This window comes from Camelus ferus, chromosome 10 (assembly GCF_009834535.1).
Source record: "Camelus ferus isolate YT-003-E chromosome 10, BCGSAC_Cfer_1.0, whole genome shotgun sequence".
In the NCBI taxonomy this organism is placed as follows: domain Eukaryota; kingdom Metazoa; phylum Chordata; class Mammalia; order Artiodactyla; family Camelidae; genus Camelus; species Camelus ferus.
The window spans coordinates 72,317,829-72,331,455 of record NC_045705.1 but is presented as its reverse complement, the minus strand read 5'-3'; the positions used below and the strand labels follow the sequence as shown (position 1 = coordinate 72,331,455).

At 45.2% G+C, this 13,627-nt stretch overlaps 1 protein-coding gene across 2 annotated transcripts; it reads left to right on the top strand.

The window, feature by feature from the left end:
• The first annotated feature begins 64 nt into the window (after positions 1-64).
• On the top strand, positions 65-13,017 carry PSMD13 (proteasome 26S subunit, non-ATPase 13). 2 transcript variants are annotated; one of them, XM_032490420.1, is made up of 13 exons: positions 65-241; positions 1,619-1,697; positions 5,426-5,460; positions 5,546-5,601; positions 5,830-5,873; positions 6,059-6,145; positions 7,694-7,865; positions 8,880-8,959; positions 9,041-9,166; positions 10,904-10,966; positions 11,596-11,676; positions 11,843-11,959; positions 12,480-13,017. In XM_032490420.1, the coding sequence occupies exons 1-13, from the start codon at positions 147-149 to the stop codon at positions 12,624-12,626; spliced, it is 1,182 nt and encodes a 393-aa protein (XP_032346311.1). In that variant the 5' UTR covers positions 65-146; the 3' UTR covers positions 12,627-13,017. The 2 variants fall into 2 exon arrangements, with proteins under 2 accessions (XP_032346311.1, XP_006174257.1); XM_006174195.2 differs by having other exon boundaries at positions 67-241; positions 12,531-13,017.
• Positions 13,018-13,627: the final 610 nt, after the last annotated feature.

Sequence of the window (13,627 nt, the reverse complement as noted above, 5' to 3'; positions counted from 1 at the left end):
CAAGACAACCAGCGGCCCCACCCCGGCACCACTCCCGGCCTGCCCCGCGCGACGTGGCGCCGGCCGGAAATGAGTGAGCACTTCCGGCGGCCATCCCCGCGGCCCTAACACCCCGGCAGTACCGCTGTCCGCGTCTTCCCTCCGTCATGAAGGACGTACCCGGCTTCTTACAGCAGAGCCAGAGTTCCGGGCCCGGCCAAGCCGCCGTATGGCACCGTCTGGAGGAGCTCTACACGAAGAAGTGAGTGCCGAGCCGTGGGGACCCGGGACCCCGGGGGTAGGAGAGCGAGGCGGGGCGACGGGGGAGGCCGGGACTTTGATGGACTGAGGCCGCCCAGACCCGTGTGGGGAGAGTGGGGACAGGCTAGACCGAGGCGGTGCGCTGGGAACCCGGAAGGCAGGACCGAGGACGGAGAGAGTTGACAGCCCACAGACAGGGTTTTGGGGTCTAGGAGTCAGTGCCTTCCAGGCCGAAGGGCTTCGGAACTCCCCTACCTTCTGGTCTTACGGAAAGTGTTCGGGGCTGGCCTGTGATTGTAGCTTTTGATTCCAGTCAAACAAGGGGTCCGGCTGCCATACATTTTGTATAACAGATACCAGTGTCTTGTACTTAGCCTTGTCATAGTGTGACTGTATGTACAGTTATCTTTCTCAACAGTCTGGAACAGATGAACCAGAGACCAGTGCAGTTGTTTTTTATTTTTCCTTGTTGATTCTTCCTCTTGTTACACGCTGGAGTGCAACCACTTCACCCCTCTCCCATAGTCCCCACTTTTCATTGCATTTCACATTGGGCTTTGTGCCCCTAGAGAAATTTTAGAGTTTGGGTTTGTTAGGAAACAGGATAAATTTGAGAACAATTAAATTATCAATTGCTAAGCACCAGCCCCTTTTTAAGTGAATAGAATGAATTGCTAGCATTGGGTTAGCGACATTCTGAAGGGAAATACGCTTCTTGTAATACCTCCCTGTTAACAACCCTAGCCTAGCATAGTGCCTTCACATAGATATTTAATACGTGTTTTTGATGATGTTCAGCAGCCTACTGCTGTTAGCAATTTTTGAGAGAAAATTATTAGTGTTTGGCAAATAATTGCTTGTGTTGTGTAGCTCTTTGTATTTTACAAAGCGTTTTATTTGCATTCTTAAAAATTTGCTTTTGGTTTCAAATGTGCTGTTCTGTTGTTCTAGAGGTTTTCTGTATTAGCTCATTTAATCCTTCATCCTGTTCACAGGATGGAACAGAAGCTCAGATTAAGCTCCTTCCCTGAGATACTCAATTAATAAGTAGAAGAGCCAGGATTTCAGCTTAGATATATATGATTCCAAAGTTCTTGTTTCCAGTCGAACCTCACGATAACCTTTTGAGGTAGTCCAGAAAGATGTTCTCCATTCTTTGCTGAGAGAACTGAGTCTTAACTGAGGTTAAATGATCTCAAGATGACATAACCATTGAGTAACAGAACCAGGAAAAGAACTCAGTTTTGTTAGCATCTGCTTTAGCATTCTTCTATTACACAGTAGAGACTGGTTAGTATTTGTTATTTGGTAAGATCATCAAGAGTGAAGATGTCTGTGACTTCTAGATCATAGGTCTTAAGAGCCTTGTGTTTTTCAGGTTGTGGCATCAACTGACACTTCAGGTTCTTGATTTTGTGCAAGACCCATGTTTTGCCCAAGGAGATGGTCTCATTAAGGTAAATGATTTGCCATGCTAAGTCTGAGTAAATGTGCTCAAGTACTTTTTAAAATAATACATGGACTTTATAATAATATATACATAATAATAAGTCCATTCATCAGTCACTTTGTGCCAGATACTGTTCTGAGTGCTTTACACATTTACTCCTCGTAACAACATTGGGAGATGAATACTACTGCTGTCCTGTTTTTTTGATGCAGAGGCAGACGCCAAGAGATTAAATGACTTGCCATAGGTCACAGCTAGTAAGTGTCAGAAGAGGATTAAAACACATTCTGGCTTTTTCTAAAATCTCAGCCTAAAATGCTATCTTTTAACATGCCCCGTATCTTATTGTTTATAGGTTTTCCTTTCCTTTCCTTTTCTTCTTTTAGCACTGTACTCATGGAAAACTGTTATAATTGCCATCACTCCTTTTCCCTCTTCCCACTGCTTGCTTGCCCAAACACTTTGTCCTGGGCAACGTGGAAGATGTGCTTCACTTGAGGGCCGAAGGTTTGGAGGGGGACTACTACGTAATATCACGCTGCCTTTAGAATTTTGTCAAGAGAGAAACACTCCCTGCCCCACCCTTTCCCAGACCCCCTGACAGACTCCCACAGGTTTGTTCACTGGTAGCCTACTCTTTGAAGTATTTCCTGACATCTTTCTCTTTGATGCCTTTTTCTTGGATTCTGAATGAATCAGAGGTTGATACCTGCATTGGAACTGAAAGCTAGTTATGATGATAGTTTGAGTTATTTGCCCTGAATACGTTACTTCATATGTGTTCACAGTGAAGCTACCACCTTATTATCCCATCATCTGGGCTTCAAAGGTTTTTCTTATGGTTTGTATCCATCAGTTTGGCATTTTACTACTCAGAGGAACTTATAAGCATCTGTAAGCCTGCAGATTTTGCTGGACATGCTGTCTTCTTAATTATGTGGGAAAATGATAAATTAGAGCTGTCTTAATATTTGTTCCCTAAGGTTCTATATCATAGTGATGGATAATTTGTAAGTGTTCACCTCTATTCTTTGCTTTCTTATCTTTAAATCACTTTCTACTTATATCAAAATATTTCCTCAGCCTCGTGGTTGTGTGACATTTATTCAGGGCAGCAGATTTAAGTTTACTATTTCCTTGAACAAAATAAACCTTTAAAAATTGTTGGGACCCAGCCCTCATCACTTTCAGATTGATAATATTGCCAAAATTCAGTTATCAGGAAGGAAGAAAGGGAATTTTATTCAAGCCAAATTGAAGATTATAATGCAAGAGGCAGACTCTCAGAAAGCTTGGAAAACTGTTCCGCGTGTTAGGAAAGAGATTAAGCCCCAGTCAGATGCATAGTCGTGTACATTCTTGAGACAAAGGGTAGTACATCAAAATGACGTACTGATATTTTACATAAAATTCATTAAAGATACGCAGTCCAGGAAGCACATACAAAGAGAGCAGCAAGTGTCCACGACCCCACAGCTTGGGAACAAATGCTGTTCCTTTAAGAAGTACATCATCAGGAAAAAGGGAAAAAATTGATCTTTAAGGAGGAGCAGAGCTTCTCACGTTGCTGACATGTGATGCAGATGCACGGTGCACGTGAGGGAGGGAGGGGAAAGGAGCGGGGAAGAGACAGAGGGAGGGTGCCCAGAGAAACACAGAGAGAAGTTTATGTGTAGTTTTTCTCGTCCTACTTTAAAATATAAAATTTTTGTTTGTTTTTAATATATTTTATTTAACTTTAAGTTCATAGAGGTTAATTTTTTTAATGTGCTTTTTATTCCATCTGTAGTATTCATGAGTTTGCAATCACCAGAAATAATTTTCAATTAGTCCACTACACTTAGTGGACTTTGTGCCTAAGAGGGTTTTTTTTCTTTAGGTAATTTCATAAATTATAATAGGTATCAGAAAAGTTGAAATGTTTCCTCTTAATGAGGAAGATATCTTTTAAATAGTCCTCTATAATTAAAAAGCCGCTTACTTTAAATGGCTCTTTGCTGGGTGCCTGATTTAAATATCTAACTAGCTGCTATAGGGACATTATTTTCCCTGAGTTTTACTGACAAATAATTGACAATTAACATTGTAGAGTTTAATATATATGACATAGAGATTTGATACTTATATATGCAAAATGATTACCGCAAGTTTAGTTAACTTACATCACCTCACATAGTTACAGATTTTTCTGTCTTGTGGTGTGAACTTTTAGGATCTCATCTCTTAGCAACTTTCAGATATACCATACAGTATTGTTAACTGCAGTCACCACGCTGTACATTACACCCCCAGGCTTACTTATCTTATAACTGAAACTTTGTACATCTACCCGTTGACCACATTCACCCATTTTGTGCACCATTACCCCCACTTCTGGCAACCACCAATCTGTTTTCTGTTAGTATGAGTTCGTTTTTTTAGATTCACATATAAGTGAGATTAAACAGTACTTGTCTTTCTCTGTCTGACTTATTTTACTTAGCATAATGCCCTCAAGGTCCATGTTGTCACAAATGGTACGCTTTTCCCTTTTTATGGCTGAGTAATATTCCACTGTGCATATATTCACCACATTTTCTTTCACTGAGACATTTCTGTCTTCATCTCCCAGAGAAATTTTAGACTCCTCTTATCTGAAGTTGACCTCATCCAGAGGTTCCCTCTCCCAGCTTTACCCACAGTGGGCACTTCCTTTGCCCACCCAGTTACCCAGCCATAAGCTCAGAGGTCACTGTCTGTTCCCTTTCACTGACCTGCCCACATCTGAGCAAGTCTGGCTCAACTTACCCGCAGATCTCTCTCAGAGTCTCCGTCCATCCTCATTGCCATTGCTCCCTCATTTTCCCGTCTCAGCTGGTCTCTCCCTCTGCCTTTTCCCTTGCTATCCGCTCTGCCTCCGGTCATGTGTCTAAAATAGAAGTGTGGTCGTGTGTGTCCACTGGTTTAGCCTTGAATTTAGGACAGAGACCAAGCCCAGTGCCTCCCACTCTCTGTGTCCTTCAGAAGCACTTCTAAAACATAATGCAGTGCTTTTGTACACATTTATTCCTGTCTGAAATGTTCTCCCAACTGCCCCTCTCCCACATCAAATTTGTCCACTTCTCTAAATGCTCTTCCTTCCTTAAAACTTAGCTGTTACCATTTCTGACATCACCTTTGAAGCCTCTCCCTTTGGCTGATCCACCTATGTGCTTTTCTTCCTTGCTTTTAAACTCACAGTATTGCCATTTATTTGTTTACAAGTCTCTCTTCTCTACTAGAAGCTCCTCAAAAGCCCAGCTTTTGTCTTCCACGTTCTTTGTCTGGAGTACCTGGCAAAGAGCCTGAAAAGTGCTCAAGTGTTTGCTGAATGGCTGAGGTATTTGGTAATGGGACATAATTAATCTATAACCTTCTAACCTCTGTTAGATGAGTGAACCTTTCAAACTGACAGGCTGTTTTACTCAGAGTACTTTGCAGGTCAAATAGAGGAATTGGTCTTCAGGAGATTCTTATGGGGGAGGGTTCTATTCGCAAAGCCGGGTGGAGGAGGGGGCAAAAGAAATCCTAGCTTTCCTCAATAATTTATTGGTGATCATTTATGTGAACTTAGCAAGATGCAGTATGAGTCTCCTGTCATTCAGCAAACAATTACACAATGCCTACGACGTGACGGGCATCGTGGGAGTGTTCCAACCCTTGCTTTTGCCAAATGGAAGGCAACCTATAATTACTCTCCATGTTTCGGTTCCACAGCTCTATGAAAATTTCATCAGTGAGTTTGAGCACAGGTAAAACTCTTTCGTCAGTTTTTGACTTTGAAAATGAATGCATTTATACTTGTTGACGCTCAAAGACTGGTGGTTTTTATTTCAGGGTGAATCCTTTGTCCCTGGTAGAAATCATTCTTCATGTAGTTAGACAGATGACTGGTGAGTCTCACTTTGTTTCATAAAGAAGGAGATCCTAATGGTAATTAAAATTATCTTAATGTATAAGTTAAATGAATTTTTGCATTTTGATAGAAAATATCAAATTCTAAGTTTTATATTTTGTGGTCTAACCCTTAAGATAATTCCACGTAAAAATGTCCTGGTTGGTAGAAGATCTGTAAAGATACTCTGTTGTTGGTTCTTCTGAGTTTGTTCTCTCTTTTCTAGATCCTAATGTGGCTCTTACTTTTTTGGAAAAGACTCGTGAGAAGGTAAATGTGAAGTTTGAGTCAGATTTTTTTTTAAAATGTGTGACTTATATTTGGTGCCTGCTCACTGTCCACACCTCTGGAGAGCAACATGTCTCTAGTCATGCAAGTTCAGTCAGTGTGCAGATGCCTTCCTTATTAGTCTGCTGCCCACACTTCTGAGGGTCCCTTGCTTCTGGTGTCTTTAGGTGAAAAGCAGTGATGAGGCGGTGATCCTGTGTAAAACCGCAATTGGAGCTCTGAAATTAAACATTGGGGACCTACAAGTTACAAAGGTGAGATCACTCTACTTCCCATGTAATTTTTTTTTTAAATAATTTTAAATTACAGGAAAGTTGCAAAAATAGCACAAAGAACTCTCCTCTACCCTTACCTCAGATTTCCATCGTTAACATTTAACTGCTTGGCCCTGTCATTCTGTGTGTGTGTTTGTGTGTGAGTGTGTGGCTTTTTTTTTTTTAAATTTCAAAACCATTTAAGAGTCTGCTGCTGACAAGATGCCTGTTACCCTTAAGCAGAGAGTACTCCCCCATATGACCTCAGCACGTCCATCCAGCAGGAGCCCACACAGCCTCGGCTGGTCCACAGCATGTGGGTCCTCGATGACCAGGGCCAGCCTGCTCACCACTGACAGGTCATCTGCTGCTCCCCCGCCCTCTCTCTGCTTCCTGATCATTGTTGACATTCCTGCCTGTGTTTATGCCTTTCTGATTTTCATTTTGGTGTGACTTGGGGGACAGGTGTGGATGTGGGTAGCAGACCGACTTATGTGGTCAGTCCACCCTGTTTAACCAGACTGACATGTGTTCATTTTGTTTCGGTTTGGTTTTGGGGTTTTTGGTAACTATAATATTAAAATATTGAGGGTAAGTGTTCGTGTTCTTTTTGCCCTTAAAAACATTACTTTTTATTGTTTCTTGTTGTTTCCCAGTCCTAGCCCACATGCATACTTATTGCATATTGTTCTGAAATATTTAGGGCGTACTGAAAGCTCTCAAACACCGTAAATGATGCTGTAATGGGCGTCCACATCCACAGCCAGCTTAGGACTGAAGCAGCGTAGCACACCGATGCCTCTGGGCCCTCAGACCCCATTCCCTCTGCACGCACTGCTGCTGCTTCCCTTCACGTGGGGAGGCTCTGAGCGACGCTTGGTATTGTTCTCACGTACCGGCGGGTGTTGGGGCTGAAACTCACGGTGTTGGGGCTGAAACTCACTGTGTTGAGAGGTGTAACTGGTTCCCTTTTACTGAAGGGATTCAGGTGATTTTCTTCTGTTACAAACATGCTGGTATCAGCATCTCTATGCCTGGTTCCTGGTGTACATGGGCAGAATCTCTCCAGGGTCTGTGCCTGGAGGTGAGACTACAGGTGTAAGGCATGTGCTCTCCACCTTTGCCAGATATTCCCAAATGCTTCTCTCAGGTGACTCACGCAGCACCTTGCAAGCTCCATGTCTTCAACGCTTGGTATCTTCTGACTGCTTAGTTCTTGCCGATCTGTTGAGATGACACGGTATTTCTTTGAAAGTTTAATTTACGTTTCTTGGTTACTGGTGATTTCTTGATTACTTTTGTAAATTGCCTTGTTCTTATCTTCTTTGGGCCCACTTCTCTGTGTTGCTTGTATTCTTTTGATTTGTAAGAGTTGTTTCTTGAGCTTTGGTTGTATTGCTCTGTGGTTTGTTTTGGATGAACTGAAGCTTTCCATTTTAATATTGTCAAATTCATCAGTTGGTGCGGCTTATACTTTTCACTTTGTCATATATTACTTCAAAAATGCGTTAAGTTAAAAAGAAAGGCTGTCTTGCTTCCTGTGTATAGGAAACAATCGAAGATGTGGAAGAAATGCTCAACAGCCTTCCTGGTGTGACGTCTGTTCACAGTCGTTTCTACGACCTCTCCAGTAAATACTATCAAACCACTGGAAACCACGCCTCCTACTACAAAGATGCTCTCCGGTTTCTGGGCTGCGTGGACATCAAGGATCTGCCAGGTAGCATGCCTTTAAGGTCTGTGTCACCGAGGAGCTCCTCACATGACACTGCAGCTGTGAGGTGCTGAGGCAGCAGGTCTCAGAAACCACTCACATGTGTTCATTCCCCTCAGAAGAAGGCCCGTGTGGCTGGAGGGTGGGGAGAGTGGTGTGAGCTTTAGTTTCTGTGTTGTTTTGTCTTCAGTGTTTAGTGCAGGTGAAAATGAGGCTCACTCCTCGGAACCCCTTTGCTGTTCTCTTTCTGGGTCTTTGTGAGAAGTACAGTGACATGAGTGCCCTGCGCCCTGTGCCTGGGCCCCTGGTTCTGAACACTGAAGTGCTAGACCTCGGGGAATGCACTGCACAAACCTTTCAAGGATTTGAGGGTGGAAAGAAAAGTGATTAGCGACTTTCAGGAAAAGTGCAAGGAATATGAGTTAAGAAAAAAAATTTTAGCCTATTTTAGATGTTTGTTCACAGTATACTGTTGAGCAGCTCCTAAAATTGTTAGTGCAATTTTAACTGCCACCTCTTAAGAAAAACATGTTACAAACAGTAACTAATGTGATCAAGAGAACAAAGGAACAGAAAGTAGGTTAATTCTAGTCAAAAGAGGCTAAGTGTGGTGACTCTACCCACAGCAGACAAGGGGTGTAAGAAACACTCCTCCAGGCCATAGGTAGGCTGAAAGTGTAAGTATAGTCACATAGGTTTAGGTACAAATAAATAACATCTTTCTCACAAAACTCGTATATGTGGTTCCAGGTATAATCTAAGTCAATCCAGTACTTTAAAAGAGATGACTAACATTAGGGCTTTGTAATATAACCATTTCAGAGAATGTTCTCTTTACTTTTTTTTTAAAATGGAGGTACTGCAGTTTGAACCCAGGACCGTGTGCTAAGCACACACTCTACCTCTGAGCTATACCCTGCTCACCTCCCCCACCCCCACCCCTGTTTCTTTACTTTTTACTTGAGATTTCTGAAGCCAAACAGGACTGATTCTTGGAACTGGGATGTGTTGTTGCCGTAGTGTCCGAGCAGCAGGAGAGAGCTTTCACGCTGGGACTGGCAGGACTTCTCGGCGAGGGAGTTTTTAACTTTGGAGAACTCGTAAGTGGGCCCGGGGCGCAGATTCCTTAACAAAGGGGAGACTGAATTTTTTTTGTCAGCTCATCATCTCCATCCTCACAGCTCATGCACCCGGTACTGGAATCGCTGAGGAACACTGACCGACAGTGGCTGATTGACACCCTTTACGCCTTTAACAGCGGCAATGTGGAGAGGTTCCAGATTTTAAAGACCGCCTGGGGCCAGCAGGTGAGTCCTGGGCAGGGCTGGCTGGCCACTCCCTAGAGCGGGCTCTCGTGCAGCTGTGGCCTGTCCACTCATCTTTCCACACCCTGGGCCTGGGCACAAGGGGAGACTAGATAGGTGCTCCTGCTCTCCTAGAGCAGGTGGTTAAGGAGCTAACTGCTTACAGTCGTAGCTCAGCTGCTGTAGCAGTGCCCAGGGCTACAGACTGACAGAGCTTCATCTGTGCTGGGTGGAGGGTATCCCAAAGGCTTCCCGGAAGGATGCTCTGTGTTTGACCTCGGTAGTGAGTGGGAAGAGCATGTTTAGCAGAGGAGGAGGGGCTCTCAGCACATTGGTGAACTGACGTTGGGCCGTGAGGTGAGAGTGAGTGATGGTGGGAAGACCATGGGGTTGGGAGGGGGCAGTGCACTGGTGGAGAGGGGAGAGTGGTCAGTTCAGGATGAGGGTCAGTGTGGGAGGGTCACTGCTGAGGGGGTCAGCATGGGGGAGGAGTGGTCTCGGGGAGGGTCAGTATGGAGGAGAGGGATCAGCATGGATGGGCGGTCATTGTGGGGATGGTCAGCAGGAGAGGGTGCTGGGCGAGGAGAGGGAAGGGGCCTGTGTTGAGTGGGGATAATGGAGGAGAGAACTTAACAAGGTCTTGAACTTTAATAGTAAGTTTATTCTTTTTAAAAAATTTCTTTATTGGAGTACAGTTGATTTACAGTGTTCTAAGTATACAGCAGTGATTCAGTTATATATACATATAAAGTTTATTCTTTTTAAATGAAATTATTAGAAGCAAATATTAATAAAATGTTATTGGTGATAGAAATTATGATTGTGTTATTGTTTTTGTACTTTTCTGGAACTTTCCATTTTCTCAAAGTTCAGGAAAAACTTGTAGGAGTCACACGTAATGGCACAGAATAGATAATAATTGTGAAGAGGCAGAAAGCAGATCCAGCCAAACTTAAGGAGTCTGTGTGTGGATATTTCAAAGAGAAAAATGCCACTCAGAAAGAAAGGTGGTTCATCATGGAGGTTTAAAGAAAAAAAAGAACTTCAAGGCGCTGGCCAGCAGTATCTGTGCAGACCACAAGAGCTCATTTGGGGGCCCCTTGTGAAGAACTGACTCGTCCACAGCCTGTGGCAGCAGCGTCACTGTTGGGGCTGCTGAACAGCTGAGTCAGGGACGCCACTCTCCACAGTTTAGTTCTGTGCTCAGCAAATAGCCTTTTGATCCCCTGCAAGGAGACTAGACAGGTTATGCAGGAGGCGTGCTCCCGTCCTCACGACAGTGCTCCTCTTTCTGAAAAATTAATGACTTGTTCTTTCAGTTGAGAACAAGTCTTGCAACTGAAGGAGTGTGTTCCTCAGAGGCCCTTAGACACCGGGCTGATGGTGCGGGCAGTGCACCCGGATGTGCTCGGTGTCAGCTGTGCCCTCCCTGCCCTTCCTTGTGCCAAGAGTCTTCCTGAAACACCTGCACCTGCGGTCTTGCCCCTGGTGTTGGTGACAGTAGTACAAATCTTACCTTGTCAGTTCCTTGCCTTGGAAAGTTCTTTGGCCTTCAGCTCAGCGCTCTTCTAATGATTTCCTGAGAAAAGTGAAGTGCAAGTCGCTTGAAGCTAATAATGAGCCCTGGTGACCTAAAGTGTAAAAGTGTTCGGAGCTGCCCAGTTTCTTTTCGTTCAGTTGACTATTTTAGGAAGAATGTCAAAGCCCAGGTTAGGTAACTGATGTCTTTTTACTTTACAGCCTGATTTAGCAGCCAACGAAGCCCAGCTTCTGAGGAAAATTCAGTTGTTGTGCCTTATGGAGGTAAGCAGGCAACCAGGAGGTACTTTGTGATCCAAGGCCCTGCAGGTGAGCCTGTCAGGTCCTGCAGACTTGCATGGCCCTCCGGAGCGCAGCTGCAGCTGTGGCGGTAGTTCTGACCCGCCCCTTCTCCACCACCTCTCTTCTTCCTCTGCCACCACTTGCCTTTTTCAGTTTGTGTTTGGGTCTCAGCTTAGATGGCCTCCTCAGAGAGAGATTCCCTGACCGTCTGTGCTGAACGGGCTGCCATTTCATTGCACTTTCCATTCTTTGTCTACATGCTCATCTAAAATTCCAGCTTCTGGAGAAAGGGGACCTTGTGTTTCTGGTTCACCCTGGTGCTCCCAGCTCCAAGTGCCGCCCTGGCACACGGCAGCCTCAAGTACTCACTCGGGAAATGAGTCACGACTGCTGCACAAGCCTGCCGTGAAGCTTATTTCATCTTCTCATCTAGGAGTCAGAAGCTGGTTCTTAGTTAGATAAGATACATGACTAATATTAAGAAAATTTTGGTGTGTGAGATACTGACAAGATCTATATTTTCAGAGCAAGTATTGACAAAAGTATCCTCATCAATCAGTTCTCTGACAGTTTTTTTGGAAAAATAGTGAATAAACAAAAATTTTTTTCAGATGACTTTCACACGACCTGCCAATCATAGACAACTCACTTTTGAAGAAATTGCCAAAAGCGCTAAAATCACCGTGAACGAGGTGCGTTCTTAGACTTGGGATGTCGCAGCAGTAAAGCTGCCCCCGCAGGGTCAGGACTCTTGTGTGAGTTCTGTGAGTGCCTCGTTCCCCATATGTCAGAGCGGCGGGGTCACAGGTGCGTGCGTGCTGGCATTAGGGTGTCTTGCACGAGCCCCTGTCTGCACAGGTGGAGTTGCTGGTGATGAAGGCGCTCTCAGTGGGGCTGGTGAAAGGCAGCATTGACGAGGTGGATAAGCGCGTTCACATGACCTGGGTGCAGCCCCGCGTGTTGGATTTACAACAGGTGATGTGCTTAAAATACAGAGTTCACTGTTGCGGGTGTTTTGGATTGTATCTTGCTGTCTTAGTTTCATTTGGGTGGAAGCCATTTAGGAAGAAAGCATTATTAGACAAGAGATTTCAGAGAATGAATTACTGCTATAGGGACTAAGGGCTTTTCAAAGAACCTAACTTAATGCAAGCCTGGGATTTGAACCCTGCATTTAGAGCTTCTTGTGGCAACAATGCTGTTTGTGCTGATGATGGCTTTTAATCTTAAAATTGGTACCCTGATCAAATATGTTCCTGGTTCTGTGGTTTGATCTCAAATCCATCTTGTTTATATTTGCTGGAAATTTAATCCTGTGGATTTCCCCCCATTCTTGCCTGTTTTCTTTCATAAAAGTTTTTTTTAAATGTCCTTCGGATAAGAATTGACTGGAATAATCCCATCTCACGCACCCCACTGCTCCCCGAGCTGTGATGTCCTTTTTGTTAATACTGCCCTAAAGAATTAGTTGGAAATTTAGTGCTGCTCTTGTCAGGTGCTGATTCCCAAGTGCCTTAATGTGCCTGTGGTCCTGGTTTGCACTCAGATCAAGGGGATGAAGGACCGTCTGGAGTTCTGGTGCACCGACGTGAAGAGCATGGAGATGCTGGTGGAGCACCAGGCCCACGACATCCTCACCTAGTCTCCTGGCCATGACCTGTCTGTGGAGACGTGTTTCATGGCCGATGAATCTGGCAGTTGAGAAGATCTGCGTTCGGTTGGGGGTGGGGGTTGGGATTCAGTCTGGAGTAGAGACTGTTCTTCTTGTTCTGAAAGCAGGACCGTCATTTATGGGGGGCCCAGCCACAGCCAGAAGCCTCCTTTGTGGATGTCACTGTAGCCTGCAGTGGGAAGGGGTCACTGGGTCTCGGGTGATGAGGCAGGCAGGAGTGTGTGGGTGCCCCTAGGAGGCAGAAGGAGTAGCCCTAGTGTGGAGAGTGCCCACTCCAGGGCTGGTCACCACATCCACCTGTGTGAACATCTTTTCCAGTGTGGTTTGAGTATGTGTCTGTAATAAATGCCTTGCTCTGTGCTTTTTGGGGTTCTGTTTTCTTAGGCTTAGCTTCCAGGTCAGCGGGGGATGGCACCTAGGGAGGGCTTGGTGGAAATTTGGCCTGGGTTCCCTGCTCCTCTACCCTGAGGGAAGGGCAGCCGTGCCCACTGGGGACAAGGGAAGAGCCAGCACAGAGGGCAGTGGGCACGGCCGCCAAGGACATGAGTCCTGTCCTAGTCGTCACTCAGAGAGACGCAATGTCTGTTCCCTCTGACAGAGTCCGCCACCCAGCCAACAGCCTCTGTGCCCGAGTGCCCAGTGCTGACTGGAGCCAGCCCTCAGACCGCCCAGTGCTGGGCATTGGGGCAGAGGGTGCACATACACAAAGAATTACCAAGAGAATGTTAGGTGGAAGGAGGGGTTTAATACAATCTGATCTGAGCCTGGAGCAGCGGTGGTAGTGCCTTCACGCCACGGAGCTCCTCTTGTAGTTCTCCATATGGAACAGCACCCAGCCCGCGGGGAGCAGGAAGCTGAGGAACATTGCAGAGAGCCCGACGGCCTGCTCCTGGGTGAGGAAGCGCACATGAGTCCACTAGGCCCAGGCTGACCGCCTCTGTCCCTGGGTCCTGCTGGAGCAGCAGTGGAGA

Coding starts and splice junctions, on each gene's coding strand:
- PSMD13 (XM_032490420.1), top strand. CDS start 147: ATGAAGGACGTACCCGGCTTCTTACAGCAGAGCCAGAGTTCCGGGCCC. Junction 1,698..5,425: donor AAGGAGATGGTCTCATTAAG/GTAAATGATTTG, acceptor TCGGTTCCACAG/CTCTATGAAAATTTCATCAG. Junction 10,967..11,595: donor AGTTGTTGTGCCTTATGGAG/GTAAGCAGGCAA, acceptor AATTTTTTTCAG/ATGACTTTCACACGACCTGC.